The 13303-nt window shown below is 32.4% G+C and overlaps 2 protein-coding genes across 2 annotated transcripts in view; one reads left to right on the forward strand and one right to left on the reverse strand.

The window, feature by feature from the left end:
* The first annotated feature begins 1946 nt into the window (after positions 1–1946).
* Positions 1947–8120, forward strand: LOC101491995 (squalene monooxygenase SE1-like). The gene is made up of 8 exons (XM_004501434.4): positions 1947–2306; positions 3810–3921; positions 4073–4247; positions 4983–5151; positions 6646–6864; positions 6995–7270; positions 7411–7689; positions 7787–8120. The coding sequence occupies exons 1-8, from the start codon at positions 2070–2072 to the stop codon at positions 7889–7891; spliced, it is 1572 nt and encodes a 523-aa protein (XP_004501491.1). The 5' UTR covers positions 1947–2069; the 3' UTR covers positions 7892–8120.
* Positions 8121–8539: 419 nt separating this feature from the next.
* The window catches only part of LOC101509000 (uncharacterized), a 5906-nt gene continuing 1142 nt past the window's right edge, over positions 8540–13303 (reverse strand). Inside the window, exons 3-8 of the mRNA XM_073368858.1 lie at positions 12370–12440; positions 11871–12106; positions 10783–10819; positions 10119–10176; positions 9904–10028; positions 8540–8946 (exon numbers count right to left, since the gene is read on the reverse strand). Of these exons, the coding sequence (XP_073224959.1) occupies positions 9949–10028; positions 10119–10176; positions 10783–10819; positions 11871–12106; positions 12370–12440 (482 nt within the window). The 3' untranslated portion in view covers positions 8540–8946; positions 9904–9948. The remainder of the gene's footprint in view (positions 8947–9903; positions 10029–10118; positions 10177–10782; positions 10820–11870; positions 12107–12369; positions 12441–13303) is intronic.

A 13303-nucleotide genomic window follows, 5' to 3' on the forward strand; every position in this document is an offset into this window, starting at 1 on the left:
CACATTTATTTTTTTTCTAAATTATCAATTTTTAATTAATTGATTAATAACTTTTGTAAATTATCAATTTTTAATTAATTGATTAAAAACTCACATAAATCTAATATATGATTTGTACAACAAATTATACTTATTTATTATAAATATTTGCACACTTTTATCTATTTTTTTTTAATAAAATACATTAATAATCAAATACATATATTCTCTTCAGCAATAGACACACTATCAATTCTTAATTACTCGATCAATAACAAGTATTTAACATGTATATGATTTTTATGATAAATTATAATCATCTAATCAGTGTAGAATTTCACAATATTCCAAAACTCAAAGTTGTGTGAATGCTTATATTTTGTCCTTCCAATAATTTTTGACCATTAAAGAATGGAAGACGAGACACATGACTTCCTCTACACTTTTGTTGTCACTAGTAGACATGATATTTTTCACGAAAGGATTTTTGCTCTTACAGTATAGAGTTTTCAATTAAGACACCAAACTCTAATATCAATCCAGATAGTGAAAAAAAAAAAAAAAAAGCGAGTCAAATTATATTTGATAAAATCTTTTTATAAATAAAATTTGTAAAATTTTTTCAAAAATATTATATGCTATAAAAAATCATAAAACTCACAATTTAGAACAAATATTTTTAAATTAAAAGACATGAAAGAAAATACTTGAACACATAAATTTACTAATTCATCTCTCTAATAATAAATACATCTTTTGACATTAAATAATTTTTCACTAAATCACTTGAATTACAATATTAAAATATACTATTAAAATATACTATTATCAACATTGATTAAACTATAATATTTTCAAAGTTATTATGTACAATCAAACTTTTTGTGGAATTAGCCACTATTCGGTTTGAGATACATGTTTCTGATAATATTTTACAATAAACAATCAAATAACTCTTAAAGAGAGACTAACAATTCTTTAGCTCAAATAAAGTGAATAAAAACTTTCTATGAAAGAACAAATTTTCCTACTTTGTTCACTCATTTTCAAAAATTCTCCTTTCTTTATTTATTAGCACATACGAGTTCGATCTCATCACCAAACAAGATGAGATAAGATTATTCTTTTATTAGAACAATATCAACAACGTCAAATTCTCAACACAAATTTTATTAATAGAATAATATTTTTTTCTCCAAACTTCTAAAACACAACAAAATTACAAAAATTTATTGGTTAATATAAAAAAAAAAAGTAAAACTACAAACACCTAATTAAATTCAAGAGCTGAAAAAACTCCTAAATTATCTAATGATCTAGGATAACAAAAAGAAATAAAGTTTAAAAACCATAAAAATTTAGCATATGATAAATAAGCATGATACACGGATATCCTGAAGTTTAAAAATAGCTAAATAAACTGTCTAAACGTTTAAAATTTTAGTTTGAACCAATTCAATTGGTTGAATTTCCCCTAATTTTACATTCAAATTAAATCGAATAAAAATAATTTGTGAGAGTTAATTTTCCAACCGTCGACGTCAAATCATATTATATATTAAATTATATTTTTTTAACTTTTTTTACGCTCAATTAATGATTTTGTTTTAATATTCACAAAAAGTGATGTTATTTTAAATAAATATATTGTATTTATGTGTTTTACAGTGATAAATCACTTCGTGTCCATTAAATTTATTTTTAAAACTTCATTTATCATTGTAATATAATTTATGTATAATATTTTATTATTGTGTCATTGTATATTAAAGAGTGAGACTTCAGAAATCTTTCTTATTTTTTTGGCACAAATTTCTTAATTAAAAAAAATGGACGTAATTGAACTTTATTAAACAACACATTCTTCATTAATTTAATTCAAGTGTTATAAAAAAAATTAAAAATTAAAAAAATGATCCTCGTGAAATTCGTTGGGTTGTATTAAGCCACGCAAAACAACACATAACCTTTTTAAATTCACATTGCGTCCAGCGAAGCAGAGAGAGAGCGAGAGAGAGAGAGAGCGAGCGAGGGAACTCAACACCCCGCACCACCACCATCTCCGTGGCGAAACAGAGAGTTTCATCGAAATGGTGGACCCCTACTATGCCTTTGGATTCATCATATGCTCCATCCTCACCATCCTCGCCTTCTACAATTTTCTTTTCTCAAAGAATAACCATTCCGATGCTACCACTTCCACCATCACGGAGAACATTACAACCGCCACCGGTCAATGTAGATCTTTCAATCCAAACGGTGACGTTGATATCATTATTGTTGGAGCTGGTGTTGCTGGTTCCGCTCTCGCTTACACTCTCGGCAAGGTTTTTTCATTTAGATTTCTTCCTAACTTCGTTTTTTGCGCCTTTTTCTCCAGTGAGAAACGTTTTTTCGGTTCTTAGACATGGAAATGTATTTGCTTTATGATAGTAGCTTTGCGTTTTCATTTGTGGTTTATTTGATTACAAGATTAAGTTTCTCTTGCTCCAAGAGTATTTTTTATTTTTTTTTTACTTTTTACTTTTTACTTTTGTTGAGATTCTGGAGAAAAGTAGTAAGAGGAGTTAGTTTTTTAATTACTTCAGAAATTTCAAATATTCCTTCTGTCTATGAATTTTTTTTGTTACCGTTTGGGAGATAATTATTAGATTTTTTCTTCATTGAAAATCAATTTTAAATACTGCGACTGTCTTTGGTTTTATCGAATTATAGATCATCATGTGTACACAGTTGGCGGGGAAGGGGTATGATTACGATCTATGAAGCACCGGTAAAAAGACGAACACCTGACACAGACTGACTCGTAGTCACGAATAATAGTTTAAGAAACAAATAATAGTTTAAGAAAATAAAAGTGATTGAATTTAAGTGGTGACAGTACTGGGTACCTACATGTGACAGACACTAGATACAACTTCGATTCAAAGTGTGAGTGCTACATAGTTAAAGATAGAGGTGATAATAAACCAAAAAGAAAGATAGAGATGATAAATTAACGGTATCTGTATACATGCTCATGTCTAAGCTTAAACCCATGGTGGGTCAGGTATAGGTTTCTTGACGGTATATGAAACTTTTTCTCTACCACTTATCAATGGAGTGGGGACAGATTGAGACATCCATGTTTGTAGGCATCCAGTTACGTCAACAACAGTCAATTTATGTCATTAACTTTCAATTTAGGTACTTTTGGTATGTGTTTAAACATAATTTCATGCTATTGTTATCGTTAATGTTTGTATTTTGGTTTCAGTTTAGGTACTTGTGGTTAACGTGTGGCAGTCCCACTTTACTATATACAATATGTAGTTAATAGTTATGTAATTGTAAATTTAAGAGTGAAACACTCTTGTAGTTGAAGCAGTTATTTTTCTTCTAAGCAGATGAAAATGAATTACCTTTGAAAAACAAACACTAATTCGGTTCTTTTATTCTCCTTTGGTTGTGTGTTGAAGGGGATATTGAATGATTGTTGTTATAAGCAGTTAGAGTTTGTTAATTCTGTTATGAGGGTTTGTTTCCCTCTTTGTTTTTCTTCCTTGTATAAAAGTCCCTTAGGGTTTCATTGATGAAGTTAAGATTTAGTTTTCCATATTCATTTGAGGGGACAACTGACTCTGAACTTAAGGTCTTAAGGTTCTGCTATCCAGCTCAGCTGGTCCTCCCCTTTTCCCTGTCTTTTGTCTCATTTTTTGTGTTGCATTGTGTGTGTTGTGTTGTGTTGATCAAGTTGATTCATGATGTATTTTGGAAGTTTTTAATTAAGTACTGCTTTCTAGAACATATTCACTATCAAGTTTTGACTGCATAAATATTATCTAATATAGGATGGACGTCGAGTTCTTGTTATTGAAAGAGATCTGAATGAACCAGACCGAATTGTTGGAGAATTGCTACAACCTGGAGGCTATCTCAAATTGATTGAGCTGGGACTTGAAGGTAGTGCAAACTCAACTATGTTTTTACGGCCCATAGTTTCTTCAACTTCTAGATTCTGGCTGATCTTGAGTGCTGAAACACATGTTTTTTTGTCTTTTTAACTCCACTTAGAACAAAAGGGAGAATGATCATGGTTTGTCTATTATTGCAGATTGTGTGGAGAAAATTGATGCTCAGCAAGTGTTCGGGTATGCTCTTTTCAAGGATGGGAAACACACTCGACTCTCTTATCCATTGGAAAAGTTTCACTCAGATATCGCTGGCAGAAGCTTTCACAATGGGCGTTTTATTCAGAGGATGAGAGAGAAGGCTGCCTCCCTTCCCAAGTATTGGTTTCTTCCTTTACTTCATGGTCCTAGTTTGTCTATTATAAAGTTTGGCTTGCTAGTGTGCTCTACCTCCCCATGATTCTACATGTAGTGATGCAGGATTCATTTACTGGGAAACGTTTCATCTGACTTTTTTTTCAATTTCATTTTACTGATGGGTGTCATTTAAGCTGACTTGGATTGATATTTTAAGGATCTTGTTAATAGATACCTAAAAGGCTAAGGCCATTGGTTAAGATAAACTATACTAAATACTTTAAAATACAATACAAGTATTAGATATTGTTTTTGTTTTTAATACAGAATGTTAGAATATTAGAAAATATCTTATAATATCTATTATATTATATTAGAGTATCTTGAGTTATTTTCTATGTCAATTTATAATCATAGAGATATCTTAGAATATCTCTCATTATTATTATGATTTGTTTCTGATTTAAGATTGATTTTATATTTCTCTATAAATAGAGATTAGTATCGAGTCTTTTGTAATAAAGTTAGCATAAAGCTATTATCAATAATATTCAAACTCTTATTATTTTGTCTTCTATTTTTCTCTAAAATCGCACAAATTTATTATTTTGTCTCCTATTTTTCTCTAAAATCGCACAACTTTATCACAGTAAATGTTTTCTTTTACTTTAAATTAAAAGACTCTTTACTTTCTATCTTCAGTTGTTACTTGTTATTATTGTTGTGGTTATTATTATTATTATTATTGTTATGTAGTGTGCAATTGGAGCAAGGAACAGTCACTTCACTGCTTGAAGAGAACGGTACAATTAAAGGGGTACAGTACAAAACAAAAGATGCTCAGGAATTATCCGCATGTGCACCTCTTACCATTGTTTGTGATGGCTGTTTCTCAAACTTGCGCCGTTCTCTTTGTAATCCTAAGGTGATAAAATTTTCAGCTTAAATATATACATATATGATCTTGTTATCATTCTTTTACAAAGTTACAGAGATTAGAATGTTACGTCGGATGTTTGAACATATTACTGTGGAAGAGACTTGTAGATTCTACAGTGAAGAGAGTGAATCAAATGGGGGTTGAGCTCAAATGCTACAGGTAGAGGAAGACTAAGAAAGCCTTGAAGAGAAATTATCAAGAAAGACTTAGATCGTTTCATCTGACTTTTTTTTCAATTTCATTTTACTGATGGGTGTCATTTAAGCTGACTTGGATTGATATTTTAAGGATCTTGTTAATAGATACCTAAAAGGCTAAGGCCATTGGTTAAGATAAACTATACTAAATACTTTAAAATACAATACAAGTATTAGATATTGTTTTTGTTTTTAATACAGAATGTTAGAATATTAGAAAATATCTTATAATATCTATTATATTATATTAGAGTATCTTGAGTTATTTTCTATGTCAATTTATAATCATAGAGATATCTTAGAATATCTCTCATTATTATTATGATTTGTTTCTGATTTAAGATTGATTTTATATTTCTCTATAAATAGAGATTAGTATCGAGTCTTTTGTAATAAAGTTAGCATAAAGCTATTATCAATAATATTCAAACTCTTATTATTTTGTCTTCTATTTTTCTCTAAAATCGCACAAATTTATTATTTTGTCTCCTATTTTTCTCTAAAATCGCACAACTTTATCACAGTAAATGTTTTCTTTTACTTTAAATTAAAAGACTCTTTACTTTCTATCTTCAGTTGTTACTTGTTATTATTGTTGTGGTTATTATTATTATTATTATTGTTATGTAGTGTGCAATTGGAGCAAGGAACAGTCACTTCACTGCTTGAAGAGAACGGTACAATTAAAGGGGTACAGTACAAAACAAAAGATGCTCAGGAATTATCCGCATGTGCACCTCTTACCATTGTTTGTGATGGCTGTTTCTCAAACTTGCGCCGTTCTCTTTGTAATCCTAAGGTGATAAAATTTTCAGCTTAAATATATACATATATGATCTTGTTATCATTCTTTTACAAAGTTACAGAGATTAGAATGTTACGTCGGATGTTTGAACATATTACTGTGGAAGAGACTTGTAGATTCTACAGTGAAGAGAGTGAATCAAATGGGGGTTGAGCTCAAATGCTACAGGTAGAGGAAGACTAAGAAAGCCTTGAAGAGAAATTATCAAGAAAGACTTAGATGTCAATGATTTGGATAAAGATATGATCTATAATAAAATATTATGACGTCGTTTGATCCATATAGCCAACCTTACCCAGCGGAATAAGACTTGGTTTTTGTTGTTGTATAAAGTAATAAGTATCCATAGAACCATAATCGATTTCACATTTTGCTATTATTTTCTCCCCATGTCTATTCATGTGAGTCATGTTTGTAAAAACCAGTATTCAGTAGAATTTTGGATCACTGGTTTTTTATATTTCTATATGTTTGCAGGTAGAAGTTCCCTCTTGTTTTGTTGGCTTAGTTTTGGAAAACTGTGAACTTCCATGTGCAAATCATGGCCACGTCATACTGGGAGATCCTTCGCCGGTTCTGTTTTATCCCATAAGTAGTACAGAAGTTCGTTGTCTGGTTGATGTTCCTGGTCAGAAGGTTCCATCTATTTCCAATGGTGAAATGGCGAAGTATTTGAAGACAGTGGTAGCTCCACAGGTACTATATACTCGAGGTTCTACAAGTACAAATTGTTTTTTAGGCTTGCCATTTGGTTACTTCTCACTCAGTGAGCAGGATTATATTTCACATCCTCAGCTAGTAAAGTTAGATGATGATAATATTGCAGGTACCCCCTGAGATTCATGATTCTTTCATAGCTGCAGTGGACAAAGGCAACATAAGGACAATGCCAAACAGAAGCATGCCAGCCGCTCCTTATCCTACTCCGGGAGCCCTTCTGATGGGAGACGCATTCAACATGCGCCATCCCCTAACTGGGGGCGGGATGACTGTGGCATTATCTGATATCGTAGTGCTGCGAAATCTTCTCAAGCCTTTGCATGATCTGACTGATGCACCTAGCCTTTGCAAATACCTTGAGTCCTTCTATACCTTGCGTAAGGTAATGACTCAAACTGACACAACCACCTCTTCATCCTATTTTCTTTTTCTTCGTTTGAATTAAAAAGACGATGCATAAGCATTCATGAAGCTATTTAGCTCTGATTGAGGCCTAAGGTATCTTAATCTTTGAATATGCAGCCAGTTGCATCCACCATAAATACATTGGCAGGAGCACTTTACAAGGTTTTTTGCGCATCACCTGATCCAGCAAGGAAAGAAATGCGTCAAGCTTGCTTTGATTATCTGAGTCTCGGCGGTTTATTCTCAGAAGGACCAGTCTCTTTGCTTTCAGGATTAAACCCTCGGCCCCTGAGCTTGGTTCTTCATTTCTTCGCTGTTGCGATATATGGTGTTGGTCGTTTATTGCTACCATTTCCTTCCCCTAAACGCTTATGGATTGGAATCCGATTAATTTCTGTAAGTTGGAAGCTTTTTGGGATTCATTGATATTTTATTTTAATAAATTGTTGGAAAAAACCCACTTTAATTGCAAAAACCAATTGTCTTTTGGCAGAGTGCATCTGGAATCATCTTGCCCATAATTAAGGCAGAAGGAGTCCGGCAAATGTTCTTTCCTGCAACTGTTCCAGCTTATTACAGAGCTCCTCCAGCTACATAAGTTTGTATTTAGTGTTTTCAAAAGTCAAGGTGTTTTCAAGATGAGCTACCATTGTTTTCAATCAGAAATCTGACGGATTCAATTGAAACACATCTGTAAACATTCTGGCTTGTAGTATTGGTATTAATTTTGATTCATTTTTGGGTCAACATTAATGTGCATGTTTCTTTTATTTTGTTTATTTGTAAGTTAGAATATGGCCTTACATTTTATTGTTGGTTGCTATCTATTTTCATCCTTATTTGACTGAAACTTCAAAAAAATAAAATTCTTGCAAAACCCAAAGTCATAATCTTAAGCCACAACGACTATAAACCAATAAAATATTCATGCACTAGGTATTAAAAAACAACAAAACCATTGCTGACATTCACCGAAATATTCGTTTTCATTTTTTCAGATTAATTTTACGATTTAATCTCATCATAATTGATCATAATTCAGTGACTCATTGACGAAGATTTTGATCGCTAAGAGAAAAAATTGAACAGTACATTAGTGAAAGACCTGATTAAATTAAATTTTATTAAGTGTAAGTACTACAGAATTAATTGAAATTCAATATAAGCGGCCTATCTAAAATCGTCACCGTAAGAGGAAGAAGTAGAAAATCTTGAGTTACGTCAACCTTTGGAAAACAATTGGATCTAATGTTTGAATAAACAATTTAATTAAATATTTATTCTATGAAATGTTACTCATACAAGATCTGTATAAATTTTCTATGAACTATTTTGGGAAACTTATACAAATACATTGAAAACAACTTATGACCGTATCATAAGTTATATTTATCAGTTTTTCCAGTCACTTATGTATGTTATACAAATGCTTATCTCTTAAGATAAGCTGAAAATAAAATCTTCAAAACAGCACTTAGGTGTCCATCTCTTCCTATGGCTTCCATATTCAACCTTGAATGTTTCCCAGGCAGCCGTTCAAATATGGCAATGGCATTGCCACTCAGTGAAGTCATGCTAACCACAATTTAATATTATTATCAGATTTCTTTGTACAGCTCAGACGAGTTACTTACGTCTGTTAAGTGTCAAATTCTGTTCATTGAAGCATAAAGACAAAATTAAACTGCTATAATCATATGCATAAAACTCCAATTCCAGCTCTTTTAGGCAGACATATAATCCAGTTTCATTCCCAGAAAAAAGGAGCACAAGAAAAAATTGAACATAAGAAACTGGTATAACTTTTCCTTTTTCTACCATCATCAAAGAGATTATTTTCCCGCCTTTACTCAACTTAAAAGGAATTCAGAAATCTAATGGACAAAACTTAGACGCAGTTTCTTATTTGTTGATTTAACGGTTCTGCAATCACAACATAGCACATGAACTGTGTATCCAATAGTATAAACAAAATCATTTTAAAGTTAAATTCAACAGAAAATTTTAATACACGCAACACGTTATAATTGATAAAACAATACCAACAACAGCTATAGAACAACAACTAAGTTTTGTCCGAATCTAATTACACGAGTTAAAACACTTTTAAGATCGTACAAGGTAGTTTGTCTAATTAATATTTGGTTTCATAAACAAACAACAAATAGTGGCAGCGGTTAACTCCAAAGGGAAAATGACTCATAAACATTGTGCTCATGGTGTAAAGGCCGACCTTGTAAAAACAGGACAGCGATTTGGTTAAACAAGCAAATTGTACCTAACATTATGTGTAGCAATAATAATGACATATTGTGTGAGGAAATAATTTTCCCAGTGAAGAGCTCCAACTGTGTACACTGTACAGTAGGTGAATTATAATTATCATTATCCAAACGCCCCCTGGAATCTACTGAGACCACAATACAGTTGCATTACATATGTGGTTGGAATTCTAATTAACTAGGTACATATCTTACATAGATGAATTTCCAAAAAAAATTCAAAAAGAATCACTAATGAATGCAGAATATTTATTAGCAGCAGATTCATAATTTAGCAAGATGAAAATTAAATGAATAAATAATTAACTTTATTAATTATTCGGAATACCTCACATTGTTCCGAGTCCTGGGAATGTAGAGCAGTGTTTGGCAATTACGGATTGTGGTTTTTTCTTTCCTGTTTTATTGCCTCAAATGAAGTCATCACCTCTTTGAACTTAGCTTCAGCAACGTCTGGCATTTCCCCATACATGATTATATGATTAATAATGCCATAGTTTGAAATCACAAGATCTTGTGCACTGATAATAAGTCAAGACCTACCTTTATTATCCTGGTTCTGATCAGGATGATACTCCTTTGCCTTTGTCCTAAATGCTGACTGCAAAGGTAAGAGGATAATCAACAAATGAAATCAAAACAAAGTAACAAGGTAATGTAAGACATAGAGAAATAGGCAGCAGCATCAACAAAATCAAAATATTTAATAAAAATCTTAAGGGAGGAAACTCTACAGGACATCAAATCAGGACAGAAATCACTAGAATACTGTATGAGTAACATACACATAATTATAAATTATGAAACTAGTTCAAGAATAGGGCTCAAAAACACAATCTATGCCGTAGTATCATAGAAACTTCAATTCTGGTCATATGTTGCACATCGTAGACACCAAAATTACAATAAGATGAAATACTTGTATCAAGATGAGTGTGATGCATATAGCAATTGAGAGACAAAATATAGCAAAACACTAAGGGTATGTTTGTGAGTTGGATTTTGGAAGGAAAGGCTTTGGAAGGCTAACTCTATATTTAAAATATACATGATAAAGGAGCATATAATACTATTTTGTTCTTTTAATTTTTTTAAATATAAAATATATATTAAAATTACAGACTTAACCCTCCAAAGCCCTCCAAAAACCAATTCTCAAACACACCCTAACAGTAATGTGCAAGGCATTGTGAGAAAATAAAGTTACCTTAATCTCAGCATCTGAATATGGTGTTTTCCTAAACCTGAGATCCAACAAAAAGTTAAATTTAATGGCTAATTATGAAAGCAAAATAAGCATACTAATTTCATTTTTAGATAGGACACAGTCGTGCACAGGTCTTCAAGTACTTACAAAGTTACAATTCAAGCAAAAATTTGGAAACTCTGTTCACAAATACTGATCTTGCTCACTAGGTTATCAAAATCACATCAAAAATGATATTTGAACACCAAAAATTGACACCGTAGGTACTGTTCACCGTATTTATACGGTGAACAGTATTAATTTATAATTTATTATTGAGATTTTTGTGACACATATATAAGTTTATACCATTAACCACTTTGAATACTTCATTAGCCACTTATTTAACATATATCTCATTAACCACTAAAGTGCAAGACATTAACCATTTTAGAATAATACGGTTTAATGGTTAAGAAGTACTCTAAATTAGTTAATGTCATGTATTTTAGTGGTTAATGAAATATATGTTTAAAAAGTGGTTAATGAAGTACTCAAAGTGGTTAATGGCACAAACCTATATATATTATATATATACATACACACGGTGTTTGAGTCAAAAGTTGTGTTCCAATAACACATCTGAAATCACATACTTCTTTAGGTCTGAAGTATAGACAGCTTAAAATGAGATAGGTAACTAATTCAGTGTTGTCAACCACTTATAGCGGAAAATAGTGATTTGTTCATATTCCACTACACAACAGTGTCATAGCACCGTTATTTGACAACATATTGCACTAAATAACATCACAAAACAACATCGGTTAGTTCAAATTCAACTACGCTATAAAGCTACAGCCTACAGTACCAAAATAGCATCTATTTAACAACACTGAACTGGGTGTTCTGGGTGTACCATTAAGCATGTATCCAACCGGTAGAGTATAAGACATTTTCTTCATCAATACAACTCTAATTTGTTTACTCTTCTATAATCTATAATACAAACAGTTTTCTTGTACTTCCTCGGGTAATATAAGTAAACAAAACACAATTTTTCCTCTGAAACCACAAACTAGGTGGACCATTTAGATTACTGTTGGTACCTGTCAAGACCCAAAACTGAGTAGTGATGTGACAATGCATAGTTTCCACTCTCTCTTGGAGTTTCTCGATAATTAGTCCTCCTGTCTCTGTGTGAAGTATCAGCCTTCCAATACCAATCTTCTCTTTGGAAATGCTGATGATATGCACCAGCGCCATGTTCCCTCCAGCTTTCGTAGCCTCTTTTGTACTTATTCCTTTCTCTGTTAAACACGTTTTGCATTCGCCTTATTCGCTCCTACAAAGAGCAGATGGAAAATCACCTAGTGATGCAGAATTGAGGGGCATACTTATATATTACTGCATCATTTAGGAATTATTATGTTATTCTTAGAAATTTATTTTATCTCTTATTTAAGATATCTTTCATTGTTTTTGGAGATTTTATCTTCAGTAACTTGTATGTTATTAGGAAAATACTGCCATGTTAAGAGAGAGTGGTTTGAAAGGGACGTGCAAAAGCAATGAGAAGAGAGCGAGTGGTAGAAATGGTGCACACACCCTGCCAAGATCAACCTTTTTTACAGAGTACACAAGGAGAGCAGCAGAAATGGTGGAAGCAGAGCAGGCAACTGCAACCAAAATTAGTGTCAAGGAGGAGGCGAGACATGGGGCAAGCACAAAAGCGATACATGGGTCTGTGACCTATATTACTGGACCAAGCACAAAGCCGCGTAAGGACCAAATTGGTCATAAAAGGTAAAGGCTAATATGGGGATGCAAGAGCTTTTGTTTTCTGTTGCAATAGGGTATACACCTTTAGCCCCTTTCAAGTGCAGAGTTAAAAAGGTCTCAACCTCCACAACAAAACTTCATCTACAATGGGACCTTGGAGGGGACTATTTTAGTTTATTATCATGTTTGCCTTGAGGACAATGCGAAACTTTGGGTGGGGGGTGAACCAATATATCTTTGTTAGTTTTGGAAATTTAGGTTAGTTAGTTACATGGGTTAGGAGGAGAGGATGGGGAGAGTGAATTGTGAAATAATTGGTGCCTTAAAGCAGGGAGGTTGCTGGCCCTCGAAGTTCTGCAAAGTTGTAATCCAAGGGACTTTTCCCTATTTCTTTGTAATAAAAAACCAATTCATTATGCATATCAGTAACTAAAACTTAGTAAGAGTGAAATACTTTGCCCTACTAAAAGAGCACTTCAGGTTTATTTTTCTAATCAGAGGAGAGGAGTACTCTTCCCTAAGAAGAAGTCCCCTCTAAGTTTATTGTTCTAGATCACCTGAGCTCAACTAAAAGTTTCATTTCTTTCTGGCCTTCTATAAAGCAGTAAAGTTTATCTTATTCCCAAAACATTGTGATTCGGCCTTCTGACAAAACTACAGCTACAGTTTGCATTTCAAATTTGAACAATAATGCAATAGAAGGTTGACCATGGCAGTTAATAAAACCAGAGAAGTAAAAGAGAAAAAACTTACCACTCTT

This window comes from Cicer arietinum, chromosome 5 (genome assembly GCF_000331145.2).
Source record: "Cicer arietinum cultivar CDC Frontier isolate Library 1 chromosome 5, Cicar.CDCFrontier_v2.0, whole genome shotgun sequence".
NCBI classification, from domain to species: domain Eukaryota; kingdom Viridiplantae; phylum Streptophyta; class Magnoliopsida; order Fabales; family Fabaceae; genus Cicer; species Cicer arietinum.

Coding starts and splice junctions, on each gene's coding strand:
- LOC101491995 (XM_004501434.4), top strand. CDS start 2,070: ATGGTGGACCCCTACTATGCCTTTGGATTCATCATATGCTCCATCCTC. Junction 5,152..6,645: donor GTTCTCTTTGTAATCCTAAG/GTGATAAAATTT, acceptor ATATGTTTGCAG/GTAGAAGTTCCCTCTTGTTT. Junction 7,690..7,786: donor TTGGAATCCGATTAATTTCT/GTAAGTTGGAAG, acceptor GTCTTTTGGCAG/AGTGCATCTGGAATCATCTT.